Source organism: Neovison vison, chromosome 12, assembly GCF_020171115.1.
Source record: "Neovison vison isolate M4711 chromosome 12, ASM_NN_V1, whole genome shotgun sequence".
In the NCBI taxonomy this organism is placed as follows: Eukaryota; Metazoa; Chordata; class Mammalia; order Carnivora; family Mustelidae; genus Neogale; species Neogale vison.
The window spans coordinates 39,191,241-39,212,734 of record NC_058102.1 but is presented as its reverse complement, the minus strand read 5'-3'; the positions used below and the strand labels follow the sequence as shown (position 1 = coordinate 39,212,734).

Genomic DNA, 21,494 nt, shown 5'->3' with positions numbered 1-21,494 from the left:
AGTTTCTTGCACATGGTATTACTTGTTTTTTAAAAGTAATCTGCATGACAAACTTATGAATCCCAAAGGCTTCAATCTTTCCCTGCAAGGAAGGAAAGGGTAAGCCATATTCTCAAATAGGACCAGGTCCATTTATCTAAGATCATCCACATTTCAAATTTCCTATCTTGTCATCAGGTCCTACATTCTGATTATTGGTTTGAGGAAAAAAAGTCATCGATTCACAGAACTTAAGTAACTAAGAAATATATTTAAATAACATCTAAACAAACAAACAAACAAACAAACAGCATCTTTCCCAATATAAGGTTGCACTTCCAAGACCTCCAAAAGAAGCACCTCTATCAATCATCTATCAGGAGTTGAATAACTCTGAATAAAGTTTAAATAACTTTAAAAAACAAATCATATAATAAATGGAAAAATTAACTGAAAATTAACTGAAAAATTAACTTAGATAAGTTATTCTATATTGATGGTAGTTAGTCTTTATTTTTAATGATCACTTTTCAAGAAAAAACTCAGTATTTTTAACTTATACATGGACAAAAAGCAGAAGAATCTGTCTTCAAAATAGGGAAGAAAGCTGTTAATCACAGTTTCATTCCTTGAACCAGAGCACATTTTTAATATTTTCCATTTTAGCAACATAAACAGTTTATACAAAACAACAAAAAGTTTTAAAGAACTAATTGATAGGATCCCTGGGTGGCTCAGTTGGTAATGCAACTGCCTTCAGCTCAAGTCATGATCCTGGAGTCCTGGGATCAAGTCCCACATCAGGCTCCCACATCCAGGGTAAGTCTGCTTCTCCCTCTGACCTCCCCTCTCATGCTCTCTCACTCTGTCTCTCTCAAATAAATAAATAAAATCTTTAAAAAAGAACTAACAGATAGTATGTAACCAAGGCCAAGAGAAAAATGCAAAGGAAAATTACAAAAGGGTTTTTGTTTGTTTTCAAAACTATATTCTCAAAGACTACCACGGAATCACATAATTTAAACCTAAAAAATGAACTATCATCCTAGTTAATACAGTAAGAAAAGAAAATGTATACAGATTGGAAAGGAAGAAATAAAACTGTCTTTGTTCACAGATGACATGATGGTCTATATAGAAACATCAAAGAATCAAAAACAACAACAAAAAAAAATGCTGGAAATAGGGCACCAGAAATGGGATGGTTCAGTGGGTTGAGTATCTGCCTATGGTTCAGGTCATGATTCCAGGGTTCTGGAATTGAGCCTCGCGTTGGGTTGGCTCTCTGCTCAGCAAGTGAGTGTGCTTTTCCCTCTCCTCCCACCTTCCCCCCTCATGCTCACTCTCTCAATCTCAAATAAGTAAGTAAAATCTTTTTTAAAAATTCCAAAAATGATAAGCAATTACAGAAAAGTTGCAGAATACATAATTAATACAAAAAAATCATTTTCCCATACATCAGCAATAAACAAGTGGAATTTGAAACAAAAACACACTTCTATTAGCACCCCCAAAAATAAGAAACCTAGATGTAAATCTAACAAAAATATATGCACAATCTATATGAAGAAAACCAAAAAACTCTGAGGAGAGTTGTCAAAGAAGAGCTAAATAAATGGAGAGATATTCCCTATTTATGGTTAGGAAGACTCAGCACTGTCAAGATGTCAGTTCTTTCCAACTAATCTATAAAGTCAATGAAAGCCCAATCAAAATTCCAGCAGTAAATATTTTGTGGATATAGACTAACTGATTCTGGAGAGGCCAAAGTCCCAGAACAGCCAACAAAATACTAAAAGAGAAGAACAAAGCTGGAGGACCAAAACTACCCAACTTCAAGACTTACTATAAAGCTTCAATAATCAAGACAGTATGGCACTGCTGAAAGAATAGACAAATAGGAGCAGTAGAATAGACAGAGAGCCCAGAAACAGATCCATGTAAATACAGTCCACCTGACAAAGGAGCAAAGGCAATACAATAGAGCAAAGACAATCTTTTCAACAAATGGTGCTAGAACTACTGGACATCCATATGCAAAAATTCTATCTAGTCACAGACCTTACAACTCTCCAAAAAAATTAATTCAAACTGGACTACAGACTTAAGTACAAAACATTAAACTATAAAACTCCTGGAAAAAAACTAACATAGGGGGCCTGGGTGACTCAGTGGTTGGGCGTCTGCCTTTGGTACAGGTCATGAGGGTAGGGTCCTGGGATCAAGTCCCACATCAGGCTCCCTGCTTAGTGGGAAGCCTGCTTCTCCCTCTCCCACTCCCCCTGCTTGGAACTCCCGTGCTCGCTCTCTGTCAAATAAATAAATAAAATCTTAAAAAAAAAAAAAAAGAAAGAAAATTACTAATATAGGAGAAAACCTATATGATCTTGGGTTTTACAATGACTTTTTAGATCTAATGCCAAAGACACAATTCATGAAAGAAATAAGTGAGGAGCTAAGACTTCATTAAAATTAAAAATTTCTACTCTGAGAAAGACACTGTCAAAAAAATGAGGAATGGAAAACAACATTTACAAAAAAAACATTAAAGACTGTTATCCAAAGAACTCATAAAATGCAGCAAGAAAACAACCCAAAAAATGGTCCAAAGACCTTAAAAGACAATTCACCAAAGACATACAGATAGCAAATAAGCATATGAAAAGATGCTTCATATCACATGTCAGAGGGAAATGCAAATTAAAATTACATAGGCATGTTACCTATCAATCAGAATGGCCAAAATCAAAAACACTGACAACCCCAAATGATGTCAAGGATATGGAGCAACGGGAACTCTCACTGTTCATAGGAATACAAAATAGTACAAACACTGCAGAAGACAAAACTATACACTTGGGTGCCTAGGTGGCTCAGGTGGTCAAGTATATAGGACTTTTGGTTTTGGCTCTGGTCATGATCTCAGGGTCCTGGGATGGAGCGCCATCTCAGGCTCCCTGCTCACCAGGGAGTATGCTTGAGATCCTCTCTCTCCCTCTGTCCCTCTCCCTGCGCGCATGCACACATTTTCTGTCTCTCTAAAATAAATAAATAAATAAAAATAACTAAGCATACTCTCACCATTCAATCCATCAATCACACTCCTTGGTATTTACCTAAAGAAACTGAAAATTTAGAAGAAAAAAGAACTGAAACTGAAGATTGTGTCCACAGAAAAACCTGCACATGGATGGTTATAATAGCTTTAATTATAATTGCCACAACTTGGAACCAATCTTCTTTAGTAGGTGAGTGGATAGAGTGGTACCATCCAGACAATGGAATATTATTCAACACTAAAAAGAGCTAATGAAAAGATGGAGGAAACTTAAATGCATATTACTAAGTGAAAGAAGCCAGTATAAAAAGACTACATACTGTATGATTCCTACTATACGACATTCTGGTAAAGACAAAGCTATGGAGATAGTAAAAAGATCTGTGATTGCCAAGGGTGGGGAGGGAAGGGCTGAAGAGATTGAACACAAAGGATTCTCAAGCATGTGAAACTACTCTGTATGATACTATAACAATGGATACATACCATTATATATTTATCCAAACTCACAGAACATACAAAGCCAAGAATGAATCATAACATAAAATACAGACTTGGTAATAATGATGGGTCAGTGCGATTCATCAATTCTAAACAAACAAACAAATAAACAATTCTAAACAAATAAACAAATCACCTAACTCTTGTTAGGTGATACTGATAATGGGGGAATCTATGCATAGGTGGGGGCAGAAGATACACCGGAGATCTCTGTATCTTCTCTTCAATTTTGCTCTAAGTATAAAATTGCTCTAAAATATAAAGTCTAGGGGCACCTATGTGGCTCAACTGGTTAAGCTCAGTTGATTAAGCTGGTTAATAAGCTCCTTTGGTTAGGAGTTCTGCGATCAAGCCCTGTGTCAGGCTCCTGGCTCAGCCAGGAATCAGCTTGTCCCTCTACCTCTGCCCTGCTCATGCTCTAATAATAAATAAATTAAAAACCTTATTAAAAATTTTTTTAAATAAAATATAGAGCCTATTAAAAAAAGCTATCAGATCTGGTCCTGGAACCAAAATTAAATGGATGAAACATCTTAACATTAAAATACCCATTTTATGTGTTGTTGTTATAAATTTCTTTTCTTGAACAAAAAATGCCAATTAGTTAAGAGTAAAAATTCTTCATAGAAAAATCAATTGGCTTCAAAAACACTAAAAATAATTCATTCAGAGTGCCTGGCTGGCTCAGTCCATAGGATTCTCAAAGCATACTCTTATCTTAGGATTGGGAAGTCAAGCCACATGTTGGGTATATAGCTTACTTTAAAAATAAATAGGGACACCTGGGTGGCTCAGTTGGTTAAGTATCTGCCTCTTGCTCAGGTCATGGTCCCAGGGTTCTGGGATTGGAGTCCCGCATTGGGCTCCTTGCTTGGTAGGGAGCCTGCTATGGGGATTCCCTACTTTCTAATCAATTTCCCTATAAACCTAAAACTGCTCCAACATGTTACTATAATCTAATATAAGTGGCTCAGATCATGCAGAGTAGAGCTCTGAAAGAAACATTAGGGGTACCTGGATGGCTCAGTCAGTTGATCATCTACTCTTGGTTTAGGTTTGGGTCATGATCTCAGGGTAGTGGGAGTAGGCCCCACGCTGGGTTCCTCACTTGGTACAGAATCTGCTTCAGATTCTCTCCCTCTCCCTTTGGCCCTCCCCCTGCTCGTGCTCTCTCCCTAAATAAATAGATTCTTTAAAGAAAAGAAAAGAAAGAAAGAAACATCAAACCAAACTACCGGTTTTAATATCTGTACCCCTCTACTACGTGTTTGAAAACTGAGATTTTACAGTTATGTATTTTTTCCATTAACCTTCTGCTTATAAAATGTAATTCTGTCAAAGTTCAAGAAGAAATTGACAAACCAACAGCAATTAACATCAGTATGTCGTCTAAGAAACAACAGATCAAACAAGACAGAAATAAGTTAAGGTTAAATGATGTGGAGCATAATTTGGGAGATTGGCTTAACAGAAAATACTCAGAATTCTATACTCAGAAAATACACACCTTTTCAAATACCCCTGGAATATCTACAGAAACTTCCCATGCCTTAGGTCACGGAGAAAATCTTAACAAAGAAAGATTACACAAAGAACATTCCAACAACAAAAATCTCCTCAATTCAACCATCCAGAGATAATCACTATTAATCAGTCCATGGATATCTTTCCAAATCATTTGCTATGCATCTCTCACATGCAGCTTTTACCTCAAAATAAGCAGGAAAGAGAAAAAAATCTCTTAAAACAAACTAATTAATTAAAAACCTGAAAGACTGGAACACGTGGGTGGCTCAGTCAGTTAAGCATCTACCTTCCGCTCAGGTTATGATCCCAGAGTCCTGGGATCCAGTCCCTCATCAGGCTCCTCGCTCAGCAGGGAGCCTGCTTCTCCCTCTCTTTCTGCCTGCTGCTCCCATCGCTTGTGCTCTCTTTCTCTGACAAACAAATAAAAAAAAAAAAATCTTTAATAAAATAAAAACCTGAAAGCAAGTTAAATATAAGGATGTCAACTTTGCTCAGGCTAATGCTAAAAGGTGATACTGCTCCTACTGTAAACTTGAAAGCATGGGGGTGAAGAGGCAAAGTTGGCATCTAATTCTTTAAATCAGAAATTCAATATGGCTTATCATCTCTGTACTTCACTTTCCTCATCAGTAAAACATATAGCAGTTACCTTCCTGGAGTTTTTCTAAAAATTTAGTGAGTTCAGGGCGCCTTGGTGGCTCAGCTGGTTGGGCATCTGCCTTCGACTCAGATCACGATCCCACAGTCCTGGGATCAATCCCCATGTCTGGCTCTCTGCTCAGAGCCCACTTCTCCCCCTCTGCCCACCTGCTGCTCCCCCTGGCTCCCCGCGCTTGTGCTCTGTCAAATAAATAAATAAAACCTTCAAAATAAATAAATAAAATAAAAATAAGAATAAAACTTTAGCGAGTTCATACCCATAAAGGGCTTAGAATAGTGCCAGGCCCAGTAAGCATGCAAATGCTACCTATTTATTAACATGGCTTGCTTATCCTAAGAGACAAATGTCTTTCTCTTCACCTACAATCTAAATAATAAAATATTCTAAAAGCCAGTTTGTAGTATAAGTGATTTCTGGTTTATTATCTTTGAAATATTCATGTAACTCATAACAAGCCCCCCTAAGCACTCCAACTGAAGACAGTAATAGTCAATTAATCAAGACATAAAACTAAGAATGTTAATGAACTATATTCTACTACAATGTTCTAATGGTTTTACATACAATGTCTCCCCACTGTGTATGACAACCTCCCAATTCATTTCCTTACTTATGTTCTCCCCTTCCTCTAACCTATTCTACACATCACTACCCAGCTGATCCTGTTAAATTCCTGGTGTCACAAATATGAACATATCCTGCTCAAGGTTCTCCTTAGGCTGACACATCAAGCCTAAAATTTTCAGCCCAGTTTTTAAGATCCTTCACAATTCTGCTCCCTAACTATAATTATTACCTAATATAAACCACTTATTCCAATCAAGTTGCTAACTCCGACCTTTGTAACTTTACCCACCCTGCTCTCTCAGTCTGAAATAAGGACTCCCTTCTTTATGTATCCACTTCTTACAGTCCCTCAAGATCAGCTCAAATCTCACACTCACTCCATGAAACTTCCCGGCTCTCTGTACTAACAGCACGGCATAACATTTAACACTTTATTATGCATTTCTCTTTAATGTTTCAAAATTGTCCTACATAATACATATTTCTCCAAATTAGATAACTTGCTCAAGGACAAAAAGATGAACTATATTGTACATTCAAATCCTGAGTGCAGGTAACAGAACAGATACAGCAATTCATATGCCCAAAAGGCCTACATCAGTGTCTAACATGTATTACGTACTGAGACTGAATAATAAAATAAAATATGTACTAAGACTGTAGCAAATGTATGGTAGCTTTATCAGAACATCATATTATGAAATATTCTATATTAAGAGTAACAACAACACAGTGGGGCACCTGGCTGGCTCAATCAGAACACATGACTCTTGATCTCCAGGCTGTGAGTTCAAGCTCCATACTGGGTGTAGAGATTACTAAAAAATAAAAACAAATTAAAAAAAAAATAACAACACAGGTATATATTTGCTGGCATACAAAGATGCTCATGAGATACTGAAAACAAAAAGGTTTAATAGTATTTGTAGAATGATTAAATTTCTGGATATATTTATTTTTATACTCAAGAATTATATGCCAAAACTATAAAGTAAGAGTTACCACTGGACAGTGGGAGTTATGATTATGAAGCAAAAAATATTCAGTAATTAACATCTCTTCCAAAAAGTTTAAAAGGAAATAATAAGATTATTATTGACCATGTTCAATGATAGGTCATATTTAAGTTTCTAAAAATGTACACAATATAATCCCACTGTGTAAAAATAAAAATGGAAAAACATGTCAAATTGATATAGTAATCTATAGCTGATTTTTGCACAATCCTGTTTTCGCTAATTTTACTTCTAATTTTCTACAAAGAAGCAGGCATTACCTTCGCATCACCAAAACTAAATACTATTCCTAAACATCATTTGGAGAAGCACTTGACTTCCTCTAAGATAACAGAGGCAGAAGGGATAAGGGGGCAGCAGCCGGGGAGCATCTGTGGAAGTTGAGCAAATAGTATGTGAGAAACGATTCAAAGGCAATGCTCACCCTTTAACACCTGTATCCCAAGAATCTATATCACAAGATCAATCGTAAGAAAGTGGGAATGGAAAAAACATTACCTTTCACATCAAGTACCAAGCCACATCTAAACCCAGGGACAATATTAAACTATAAACTTCTTCATGGTAACACTCATTAATACCATCAGAGTCTCCATCTCCTCCCTCCTACTCCACTAAAAATGCCACTCCCAAATCTACCTACAGTACAGAATTATTTTTGTAATAAAAGGAATTACTTGGGCACAACTCTGCTTAGAGGTTATCCTCTCATTTCTTTTTAACCCATATGGAAATTCAGAATTATTTATTCTATTATATGCATATAATTTTTACCTAATTTTATATTGTTTATTATTTTTGAACAGATACCTGCCTCTGAACAAGAAGATCCTCTTAATGACTTCAAATTAGGCAGGCTAAAGTTTTCCATTCCAGAAGCAGTCAGCATTACTAGATATACAGGTATGGAAAGAGGAAGGAAATACCCAGCCAACAACACTAACAGAAGAATAGCAGAATAAAGTCTGAATTCCTTGGCATGACATTCAGTTCCAGCACAATCGGTCCATCCTATTCTTCTTCAGCCACTCTCCATTCACTCCCCACCAAGAATTCTCTGAACATCAAAGTTTCCTCTGTTAGAATATATCCCTCCCTCTTTCCAACAGTGACAACCCATGTGTATGCACTGGCACCCAAACAAATCTGGAGTCAAATCCAAGTTCTGCCAGTATGGCCTTTGGGCAAGTCACAACTTCTTCGAGGCATCTTGTAAAACGAGGAATGTATTTTTAAAACCTACCTTGTGAATCAAAGTGAAGATTAGAATTAACACATGGAAATCCCCCAATACAATGCAGGGTACAGAGGAGATATATTTGTAATAGAATGTTATTATTTCCTGGCTTTGTGCCTTCACAAATGCTAGTTCCTCCACACAAAATGTTACCGAGTCTCCCCTCTCCAATTGGGAAATCCTTCTTATCAGTCAAGACACAGGGCTCAATACTACTTTATCTTATGTAAAGCCCTCCTTGACTCCCTCATGTAACTAATGGTTCCCTTTTCGGAGCTAGTTCAGTACTCTGTTCTTTTCTCTATCATAGTTCTCATTATACCAAATTCCATTTATTTGGAATGTGTCTCCCCAAAATTTCTAGGTCAAGACCCTAACCCCCAATTTTACAATATTAGGTGGGTCCCTTGAGATTAGCTCATAAGGATGGGGCCCCTCATGAGTGGGATTAGTGCCCTGATAAAAGGTAACTCTCTCACCCCTTCCACCATGTGAGTGAACCAGGAAGCAGGCTCTTACTAGACACCAATTCTGCTGCTGCCTGACACTTCGCAGCCTCCAGAACTGTGAGAGTAAAGTTCTGTTGTTTGGAAGCCACCCAGTCTATGGTATGGTTATGGCAGCCTGAACTAAAAATTATTTTTTCTCTGAGAGATGACAGAAAGTTCCTTAAAGACTGGTGAGTATGTAATTCATCTATCTATCATCTAGCACTGAGCTTGGGGCAAATGGCAGGCAATCAAATGTTTCTGAGTAAACCAAGTAAAAAAGAATCTAACAAAAATGCTGTAGCACCCAAGGGAGAAAAATGACAAGGGCAAATACTACAGGGAAGTCAAATAGGCTGAAAGTAGAAAAAAAGCCATTTGGCCATTAGGAGGTCACAAGCAACCTTGTAGAGATCAACTTCAATGAGGTAACAGGAAATGAGCAATGAAATGGAAGTTAACAGGTGAAAACAATACTGCAACTTGAGCAATTAAGTTGAAAGTGAAGCAGAATTAAGGTAACAGTTCTTCATGGCAAGATGAACGAACCAAGAGGGAAAGTAGATGTATTTAAGAAAGAAGGAAAATACTAAGCAAGATTTAGATAGGAATCCCGGTACAGGTAGCCCTGGAGGGTGAGAAGGTGTGTGCTACCCTCAGCTAGAGGCAGGAATATATAAGAGGCAGGAAGGTTGAGGAGGAATTTTCCAGCTCAAAACACTGTTACATAATTTTCTAATACCAATGAAATACCTCTTAATCCATCCATTCCTTTCCTTTTTTAACTGCCATTGCCCTAGGAATCAGTACTATTATACTCTTAAATAAGTATTCTTATCTCTAGTCACACCTGCTCCCTAGCCCTTTCTCCGTCTCATTACTTAGATTGAATTTCTCAAGCCACTGTTTCACATATTTTTGGATGAAAGAAGATGTGCACATAAATGTATAAATAGATGTATACATATGGATATTTACATATACATTATAATATTTGTTTGGAAAACTGATTTATTTGTTCCAACACAACTGATATATTAGGGAGCAAGTCGAGCATAATATAAATACATCTGCTTACATGCAACTGAAAGAAACACTAGGTGAGCACAGAAAATGCAACTCAGTCACACAGAATGACACAGAACACACACATCTTAAATGTCTGCCAGCTCACTCCTGGTGTAGGAACCCATCCACATCTGGAGTTAACAGTTTCAATCCAATTCAGATAACCATTCTTCCAACACTTCACAAATTGTCACCCTTTTGATACCCATTTCTGTAAGAAAACTCAGGTTTTTTTCAAGGTCGAGTTTCCTATCTATTGTAGTATTTACATATTTCTTAACCGTTTAACATGTGTAAAATTGTGCAGCTCTTTATTATATTTCTATCTTTTTACATGTTACTGATAAAATTTCTGAGTATTATGACCCTAAACTCCATTTTTCCTTATGTCCTACATTTTCATTGTGTGATTTTGCATGTATAATTAGGAGCAGTTAAGTTGAATTACAACTTACACACACTTATAATTATTCCAACTGTGATCACCAATTTCCCACTGAAATCAAAGGCCACAGAGGAGGTTTAAAAAAAGGGGGGGGCATGGGGCATCTTAGTTAAGTATCCAACTCTTGATTTCAGCTCAGGTCATCATCTCAGGGTTCTGGGATCCAGCCGCATGCTGGGCTCCATGCTCAGCTGAGAGTTCACTTGAGGATCCTTTCTCTTCCCGCCCCCTGCCCTCTCTCTCTCTTCTTCTCAAATAAATAAACAAATCTTGAAAAAATTGGGCATCCCTCACAAAAATCTGAAGGTCCTAGTATCTATGAGGTGCTTTGAAAGACCCAAACACTTGTCTTAAAGAACGCTTCAGGAAACAAATACATGAAAACAAAAAATATATATCTGTTTATCTTAAGACAACTTACTTATCTGCCAATTAGACAACTACATAATAGAGCAAAGAAGCAATAGAGTCCTTTACCAATGAAGTAATACTCAAGTATTATAATACCAAATAACACAACCATATCCATCCCTAAAGACAGAAGTATAATGGTAGTTGCCAGGGACTAAGTAGGTAGAATGAGGAATTATTGTTTAATAGGTAACAGAGTTTCAATGTTACAACACGAAAAGAGTAATGCGATGGGCTGTGATGATAACTGTACAGTAATATGAATATATTTAATACCACTAAATATACACTCAAAACAGTTAGAATTTTCTTAATAATATTTTACCACAAAGAAAATAATCCCTATATTGCACACCTGAAACTCATTTTTTTAAAAATCCATCCTTATTTTTGAAGAACACCATCACAAAAACTCACGATGAATGACTACTAAGTGCACATAAAACGTGTATAGTGTGGTTCCATTTTTTATGTAGATATAGAGAAAAAAGATCTGAAATAAATATTTATATAAATAAGATAACAGGTGATGTTTATCTTTTCCTGTATTTCTACAAGGGAACTACAGTGAACACATTTTTTTTTTAAACATGTTACTTTTACCAGCAGAAAAAAATTAAGATTATGTAAGTTTAGTGTAGATCAATTTTTGCCTGCACTACAGGATATCAAGTCCTGCCAAGAATTCGAAACCCAAAGTAACCTCTTTGACTACTGCAGCTAATACAATCTTACTTTTTATTCCTCAAGTACCATATTCTGAATATTAATACTGTTCTTCAAACTGATTTCCATTCTTTTTTAAAGTACTACTAAAAATATTCTGGGGGCGCCTGGGTGGCTCAGTCGTTAAGCATCTGCCTTCGGCTCAGGTCATGATCCTGGGGTCGTGGGATCAAGCCCCCCATCAGGCTCCATGCTGAGCAGGAAGCCTGCCTTTCCCTCTCTCACTCCCCCTGCTTGTGTTCCCTCTCTTGCTGTGTCTCCGTCAAATACACAAAATCTTTAAAAATAAAACAAAATAAATAAATAATAAAAATTAAGATGTTCTGCACAAAATTCCAAAAGCAATACAAAGTCATTACATACTTTGTATAACTTGTGAATTTCACTTTATGTCCATAAGCTTAATATTAAATAGCATCTTTTAAAGTTAATTTTATTATAAAACATGTTTTCATCTTGTATTTCAAACTGTATTATTTTTATTTCTTATTCAGCTAGTCCCCTAGGGTTTATATAAAGAAACTGCAAACACAATTTTAACTATTACAGAAATGTAATCTTTAAATTCTCTTTCTATTCATTTCAGCAAAACCCTAAAATACCTTCAGAATACAACAGACTGTTTTAAAAAAAATTCAGCCCTATAAAACAAATGAAACTATTACTGAAAACTATATTATGACCCACAGAATTTGGTGAAGGAATTTTCTAAAGACTATCAGAGGATATATATTTAATATCCAATTTTCACATGCTAGGTTTTGAACTCACTGGAGCAGTTCCTACCTTTTGAGATATGTAATTTTGCCACATGTAGAAACTACATGTTCCTACAATTTCATTCAGACATGGTGCCTAGTGTATTTTTAAGTAACCCAAGAAGAATATGAAAGATGGCTAAGGCTTGATTCTATACAGTATGTCTATGGCTCTAAACACAAATGCCTAAGATTTAAACTGAAAAGTTCCCTCAGCAAAACCAGATATTTTAAGAATCAACTGGCTAGCTAAGAATGCCTATAGATTTAATATGTAATAGTGAACAAGAGAAAAAATCATGCAGTTGGGAATATTTTGTGATAAGATGGACAAAACCTGATGTAAGAGTTTGAACCACTAAGTATTAAATACACTTACAAACACGATTATACACCTTCCCTTAAAGATATGTAAAAATGAAAAATGAATGAAAGTTCAAATTACATATTAATGTCTTGTTTTGGGGGTTTATTCCTATAGTCTATGCTTCTAACAAATTCAAAATAAGGAAGGCAGATGCAACATTTTTCATAAATGTTTAAGTTCAAGTTATCTTTGTTAAAATGTTTAAGAAGTTTTTAATTAGAGGCACCTGGGTAGCTCAGTGGGTTAAAGCCTCCGCTTTCAGCTCTGGTCATGATCCCAGGGTCCTGGGATCGAGCCCCTCATTGTGTTCTCTTCTCAGCAGGGAGCCTGCTTCTCCCTCTCTCTCTCTGCCCACCTCTCTTCCTACTTGTGATCTCTCTCTGTTAAATAGATAAATAAAATCTCAAAAAAAATTTTTTTAAAGTTTTTAATTAGAAGGGAAAAAAAAAGAATTTAACATCCCAATAAGAAATTTCCATTAGAGATCAACAGTTATCGATATAACCACACAGTAACTATAATTTATCACTTTATCATTTTTAGAACACATATACCAACATTATTCTGATTGCTGTAACAATCCTGTTAGATAATCAGTATCAATTTCACTTGACAGATCAGTAAACCATCACACTGCATTTAAGTCAGTTCTTCCCAAACTTCAGGGTGTACAAGAATCACTCAGGAACATGTTAAGACTCTGCAGTCTCAGTAACCCCTCCCTCTCCCCAGACTGAGCTGGATCCCAGAAATCTCCATTCCAAATAAACAACACAGGTAATACTTGTACAGGAGGTCCTAATCCCCACATCCCCAAGCCACTAAGATACTGACTTAAGTAACATGACTAAGATTTCACGTGGTTTAAAATTCCATTTTTACTGTGAATCAAAGTTCCCAAATGTTTAGATAGAAGAGCTGCGCAGAGCTCCTTGAAAGATATGTAAAATTTTAATTTTAAAAAAATTTTCTATTTATTTAAAATTTTAATTTTTTTTAAGATTTTATTTATTTGAGAGAGTGTGCGAGCATGAGAGGGTGCAGGGTCAGAGGGAGGCGGAGACTCCCTCTGCTAAGCAGGGAGCCAGATGCAGGACTCCTTCTGGGACTCCAGGATCATGACTTGAGCAGAAGGCAGTCACTTAACCAAGTGAGCCACCCAGGCACCCTAAAAACTTAACTTTTAAAAAATTTTACATTCAGTTTAATTAAATACCTCTTATACTAAACTCCTATATGAACAAATGGTAGATGTTTAAAGAAATATAAAATGGAGAAAATTCTACCATAATTTCATTTTCTCTGTGAAATGCAAGAAAAGCTGAGATTGAATTATTTGAATACAGCTGCATTTTATAGGGTGGGAAGCTAAAACTTAGGTACCACATGTTCTAAAAACATAATGAAAAATTAAGATGAAAATATAAAAGCACTTAGAGCACAACTTCGTGAATACATTAAAAACCACTGACCTGAATAATTTAAAGGATTAATTTTATAATCAATGAATTATATCTCACTTTTTAAAAGGAAAAAAAGCACTCAAAAATTTGAAACTCTAATTTGTCAATCATTTTAAACTTCTAAAACATATATTATCCTTGCTACTAAACAGCATAATTTTCTGGCCTACATCACAGGTGCTAAAAACCAATGCACAAATAATAAAGAGCATAAATAAAGCCACTAGCTTGTAGTGATTTTTTTTTAAAGATTTTTTATTTATTCATTTGAGAGAGACAGAGACAGATAGCAACAGCAGGGAGAAGAGGGAAAAGCAGGGAGAAGAGGAAAAAGCAGGGAGAAGAGGAAAAAGCAGGCTCTCACTGAGCAGGGAGCCCCAATGCAGGGCTCCATCCCGGACCCCAGGATCATGACCTGAGCCGAAGGCAGATGCTTAACTGACTGAGCCACCCACGCAACCCTTGACAGTGATTTTAAATAAGAATTTTAATGTTACTGTTTATTTGCTCTCAAGTTTTTCTAATAAAGTTCAACTTTATCTGCCTTTTATTACAGGACTATTTTCAAATTCTATAGTCACATGGTAGCATCTTCTAGTTTACTGCTAAAATAATCTTTGTCTTTCTTAAACTAGGTATAAAGTATCAATACACTGAAATACAGTAAGATGGTTTAAAGGCAGACTATCTCTACTCTGCTGCATACCACATTTGTGACTCGAAGCAAGTAAACTTACTTGCTCTCCTCCATCTTCCCATAGGGTCGCAGTGAGAATTAAATGCACCAATACATGTGAAGTGCTTAGAACAGTACCTAGCACTTAATAAGCACACCATAAATGTTATCTATTTTAATTACATAATTATTCTTATAGAAAAAGGCATCTCAGCTTAGATGACTCTTTACAAATCTAATAATACTAAAATTTTAATTTACTTTATCAAGGAGTTCAAACATTTAGGGAAGTTGGGCTTCATACCTTATTAAGCAGTCTTAATGTTTTTGCTATATCTACCCTATTCACAAGTTCAATTTTCCCCAACCTGAGTCACTATTAGTTCCTCTTCTGACTCATCACATAGAAAGGTAGACAGTCTGGAACATACTGGGCATACCGAAAGGCATTTCTTAATCTACCTGGATTTACATAGTTTACTAAGTAGAACTTGTCCTACATAATGTTCAATAAGTACGTTAAATAATTATAACTTAAAACTGTGCTCACTTAAAAGTCCTTTCTATATATCACATGCTCCTTCAAACTGTAGTGTGTTTAGTCCCATCTTGACAGAAAAACAACATATCACTTAAGTAAAAACAAAGACACATTTTCTGACTTCTAGCCAAAACAGATTTTGCTGGTGATCTGGTGTTCAAAATCTTGCCAAGCAAACTAGAAATTAGAGTCAGAAGCAATGTCTGAGCCTACAAATAGACCTTTATTTCTATTCAGTTCCTTTTACTGTTTTTCCCAATCAGTTGTTTAAATTATTTAGGAGAACCTCTAATAAAGAGTTAGAGAAAAAAACAAAAAGCTATAGGGAAATAAACTAAATAATGCAAAATAGGTTCTTTTTTTATTTTTTATTTTTTTAATTTTACGTAGGCTTTACACTCAATATAGGGCTTGAAATCATGACCCCAAGATCAAGAATTACACACTCTACCAACTGAGTCAGCCAGGTGGCCCCAGAGTAGGTTAATTCCTAAAAACACTTTCCCAAAATGCACATACATTACACACACACACACACATTTAAAATATTGCTCTACCACTTATTCACCTTCCATGTGATCCCGAGTCATTTAAATTCTCTAAGCCTCCATTTTATCTTCTGGAAATGAAGATAAAAAGAGAAACTATAACTACCACCTGGGATTGCTGTGAGCATGAATTAAAACAACACAAAGCACTCTAGCCAATCACTATGAAAATAGTAAGTTTTTATATATGCTAACTTTATATTTAAATCAAAACTTCAGTGCCAGTTGACCTTGACCTATTGAATTATTATATCTTCATAAGCACTCTGAAAACTGGAGTGGTATAGTAGAGCAATCCTTCCTCAACTATCCCCTCCACAAGTTAGATACCCTGCTCAGGAAACAGGCTGTACTTAGCGCTGTACTTTACCTCAGTTCCCTATATTACTTGAGAGGCCCTATGGAAAAGGCCTGTGTCCTATTCATTTCTCTATCCCCAGACTGCAGCCCAATAGTTCTGAACCCTGACTCACAGCAGAATCACATGTGAAATTTATCAAAATATTAATGCCTGGTATCCATCCCAGACCCATTAAATTAAAACGGAGTCAGGGAGGGAGAGGGCAAGTATTCTCCATGGGGAGCATTTTTTTAAGATCCTCACATGATTTTAATTTGCTACAATTAAGAACCACTGCACTGATACTTAAAATACTATACAAACAAGTATATACGTGTATGTGTGAATATATGTTAAAATATATAACTACAGAAAAACAAGTCTCAGCTCAAGATCTTCATCCTCAGTAGATTCTCACTTTCCTCTAAACACAAAATATATAGAGATTTTTTTTTTAAGTAATCTCCACACCCAATGAGGGCTTGAACTCACAACCGTGAGATTAAGGGTTGCACGCTCCACTAAGTCAGTCAGGCACCCCTAAACACAAAATATTTCTAATAAACAATTTGCAGTGTTAAGATGGCTTTTCAATTGTTAACTCAGTACTTAAATTTTTTCATATAATTATGCCTTATCCTTCCTCCTGGATTATAGTTCAGCTCCTTAAGAATATACACTGTCTTACTCTTCTTTTTCTACAGCACTTACAATAGTGCCTTGAAAACAGACATGTAATAAACATCTGACTGATCTAATAAACATATACCAAAATGACCCGCAGGAGGTATGTCACATCCAAATTATCCAATTTGGGCTACTGCCCCTAAAAATAAAGTAAAAATTTAGAAAAAAACATTTTTAAAATAATCTTTACCTCAGTAAATGAGAACTAAAGTTTGCCCAACAACTGAATATTTGCACTTTTTATTAAAATTATTACAAGCAGTATCTACCCCCCCAGCTTCCCAACCCCATCTACACTTTAAGTTTTTGACTTGCTTCCTCACTGAAACTATCTTCTAGCTATTTGTGGTATCTTCAGCTGTTGTCAGGTATCTTTACAACAATTTTATAATACTCTGTAATTACTAAAATAAGTTAATGAAAGTCACAATGTGTCACACAGACGTTTAATAAATACTTCGTGAACGAGCTTAATGTTTATCAACCACTAAAATAGGCTTTTGCATACAAGTTACATGCTACTCTTCTACTAAAAACTTGGCTGAGAATATTGCCTGAAAATAAGTCTTTCTCAACGTTATATAAGATGACAAGTCCACACCTAAATGACACATTGGTGATTTTCTGTTTTTATTATATTTGCAAACCTGAAAATTTTTTAAAATATTATGACTTCTTAAACCAGGATTGCTAAATTGTATTACACAAGAAACTCCACAGCAACTGACATTCTCAATGTTGAAACTACTACGAGGAATGAATAGTGCACAATTCTAAAAAAACCACCACCTACAACAACCTAAAGATATAAAGATGGCCCACCTTTAAAGTTTCGTGTCATGTATTTACCACTATTAAAATAATCTGTATGACTTAAGTTGTTTTAAATGAAAATGAAAAGGCCCTTAAGAAGTATGCCTGCTAATTAGATATTGCAGTAAAACATTACCATGTTTTGTTGCGTCCTACACCAGCAACAGATAGAACCATAGTTACCACAAAAGAAAGCAGTCTTCAATTCCCTATTCAATAAAAAAGGTTCAAATTCCACAGACAAAAAATGGTACCCTGAGCTGTTTGTTTTTAAGGAAGATTAAATTTAGGAGTTGCCAACACCCAAACGAAAAACATTCCAGAGTATTAGACTCAATTGTAGTGGGGAGTCATCTACATTCTCAGCACTATGTTTTCTAACCCAAAGCAGCAGTATTAACAAAGGATGTTTTTTAGGATCTCGTAAGATACACCACACTTATTTCCCCCAGTAAACATTACCCTTGTTAAAAACAAAAACAAAAAAGGTACTTGAGAAGTAACAATTCTAGCACAAGCAGCCAGACAAAAATGAAGTTTAACATCTGCCAAGACATTTCCCAAAATAAGACCCCTGTCAGATGAACAATGAGGAAAAGATTGAAATGACTAATTCTTTTATTTGGACCATCAGCTACTTTTAAAAATAAAGTTGAGGAATGTAGCTTTTCCAAAGCCTTGTCTTTAGTTTCCCCTTAATCTTCATATTTTTAACTAAAAAAAAAAAAAAACAAAAACAAAAAAAAAACCTAGAAATTTGATTACCACTCTCATGAAATTCCTTTTAAAGCAATTTAATGAATAACAGATCTTTTGTGCAAGTAGCAAACCACAGAGGACAGTTCTGCTGGCTGATAAAAATCTGTCTGAAACATGCATATAAAAATATATCCTTCAAAGACAAACCGTAATTTTCCAGGTATGGAAAACATATTAACACTTAAAAAGCTGGGTATGTCTGACACACACCCTAACTTACTGCGAATGCTTTTACTTAAATCACAAAGTTAGTATACTCTTATTATTTACTGGTCATCAAAGTTGAATAAATTAGAAAATCACGAGTAAAAAAATGTAAAAAATTTAAAAATAAAAAAACCTGAAGAGCCAATGAGAAAAAGATGCAACTACTTTGGGTGAAACAAAGTTGTGTAATCACTTCCCAAAACCAGTGCGCTTCTATTAAAGTAGCCAAAATTGTTTAGGACTTTTTTTTTTTTTTGAGGGCAGAGATAGGTGCGGTTACACATTAAGTAAAAATGTTTCACCACTCACTCTAATAGGAAGATGCTGCTGCCTGCAGGAATGTTGAGACAGCTCAAAAATACAAAACAAAAACAAAACCCCTACCACAACTCTTTCCCGCAATATACAGAGCCAAATACTTAAATACAAGGAAAGATCATCTTAGCAAAAAGAATTATGGATTACTACAACTTTCCTATTGTCCTATCACTCAGAATTAACTGCGGGGGGGGGGGGCTGAGGAGCGCTCTTCCCCAAAGCTGGTTTATAGATAAAACAGTAATATCTTTAGTTGGATATTCTCATCTGGATACACTGAAAAAGTTGTGCTGGATAGTTAGTGCTAAGGACACGTTTTTTTACAGGTGCTATTAAACACTGTCAAGAGAAAAGAGATAAACAATCTGATAACTTCAGATAGACACGTGGGAAACCAAACTTAGTATGTCGTCATCGCCATTAATCAATTTTTTTAACTGATGAGGCGAAAACAAACAACCCTAGGTGGGCAAGTTTCGGAGTTTTGTCTTTCCACCGCTACAGAGAAGGATCCTGAATTTTCAGCCAGGAAGCCCGAAAAGCACGTGTCCCACTTGGGGTTTGGGGAACTTCCCAGGAAGCACCGAGTAAAACTCCATCACCCCCTGCCTGCCTAACCCGGTGAAAGGATAAGTAATGCGGGACGGGCTAGAGCGGGGAAACTCGGCGGCCTGGGGGCCGGGGGAGCTCCCCCCGCCGCCCCCGCCGCTCACCTCGGCCGCGGGGATGTTGACCACGCCGGTGGAGCGACGCTTCTCCCGCAGCTTTCTCTTCTCGATCTGCCCCTTGCCTTTCCTGGCACTGGGGCCCGAGCTCTTGCCTTTCTCCGCGGCGCCGTCCCGCTCCTCCTCGTCGCCCCGGGCCGGCTGTGCCCCCGAGGCGGAGACCGCGGCGGTGGCCGTGGGGGGCGGCTCGTCCTCGGGCCGCCGGGAGCCGGGGGTGGACCGGGGCAGCGCCGCGGGGCCCACCGCGCAGTTCACGCCCCCAGAGCCGGGGGCGGCAGGTGCGGCCGCGCCGCCCGGGAGGTTGTTGTTGAGCTCGTTGGCTGCGGCTGCGGCCGAGGTGCCCGGAGCCCCCGCCGGGGGCTTCCCGGTCGCGTCACTGCCGCCCCCGCTCGGAGCAGCCGGGCCCGAGGGGTTCTGCTTGGCGCGCATCTTCTCGCGCTTCGCCTTCCACTCCTCCAGGAAGTCTGTGGTGCTGCCGCTGCTGCCGCTGCTGGTCCGGTAGCCACCGGTCGCCATATTCCCAGCGGGGCCGGCCGGGCTCTCACCTCAGGCCGCCCAGCCCCGCTCCGGCCGCCGCCGCCGCCGCGTTCCCGAGGCCGGGAGGATGCGAGGGAACGACCCCCGGGCGCGGGGGCGGCCGAGGCTCCCCCGGTGGCCGGTGAGTCTGAGGGGAAACACAAAAGGGGGCGGGGAAGAGAAGCGTTCAGGTCCCTCGCCCGGCCGGAGGGTCTGCCCGCCGGCCCGCCTCGGAGCCCCCCGCCCCCCGCAGAGCGCTCTGCCCTATGCCGCCAGCAAGTGGCTGCCCAGTCCCCACCCTGCAAAGTTTCTCCGACGCACCTACACAGAGGGCCTGGACGATCGCCGCCCCTCGAGGGGAGGAGAAAAGGGCCTGTCCCCACCCCCGGCCCGCCCGCCCCATCCCCACCGGGGTCTGCGCCCGCGGCGGTCGGGGGACCAGGGCCAGACCCCTCCACCCGTCGGCCCGTCGGACCTCCTGCCCCTCGCTCCGGCCACCGTGGGCCAAGGTCCCCACCACCAACACCTTCGTTCCTGGGCGAGGCGCGAAGCCCCTAGGCGGCTCGCTGAGGCGGCGGGACGCGTACACACACCAGCTGTCCGGCCGCCTCGAGGGTCCAGCTCGGGCGGCCCAAGCAGCCCCTTACCTGAGAAGAGTTTTGGTGGGGGGCGAGGCGTGGGGTCTGGGAGTAGGCGTCCAGGTGAGCCCGCCCGGCGGCGCGGAAGGAGCGGCTGCAAACTCGCGGCCAGAACTCACGGCTCCGCCGGGCCAGAGGGAGGGCGCGAGGGGCGGGAGGTGAACCGAGCGGCGCCGAAGCGCGGGCGGAAAGGGCCGAGACGGCGCGCGAGGGGCGCGGCGCGCCGTGCGGGGGGTCGTGCCCGCCGACGCCCCGCCCCCGGCGCTCAGGTGCGCGCCGCCTGGTCCAGCCCGCCGCTGCAGCCCGCCCCGCGCCCGCCTGTCCCACCGCACATTCCTGGGCTCGCGGCCCTGCAGCGGCGGGCCCCGCGGCAACGCTGACTCGGAGCGGGACAGCCCTCCACGCCCTGCACCCCGCTCCTGTTCTCCGCCTCTCCGTCTCCCACCACTCTTCC

General features: G+C 39.0%; 1 protein-coding gene across 1 annotated transcript in view; it reads right to left on the bottom strand.

Annotated features, from left to right (window-relative positions):
- The window catches only part of PAWR (pro-apoptotic WT1 regulator), a 114,276-nt gene extending 93,811 nt beyond the window's left edge, over positions 1-20,465 (bottom strand). Inside the window, exon 1 of the mRNA XM_044228882.1 lies at positions 19,875-20,465. Coding sequence (XP_044084817.1) covers positions 19,875-20,402 — 528 coding nt within the window. The 5' untranslated portion in view covers positions 20,403-20,465. The remainder of the gene's footprint in view (positions 1-19,874) is intronic.
- Between the last annotated feature and the right edge of the window lie 1,029 nt (positions 20,466-21,494).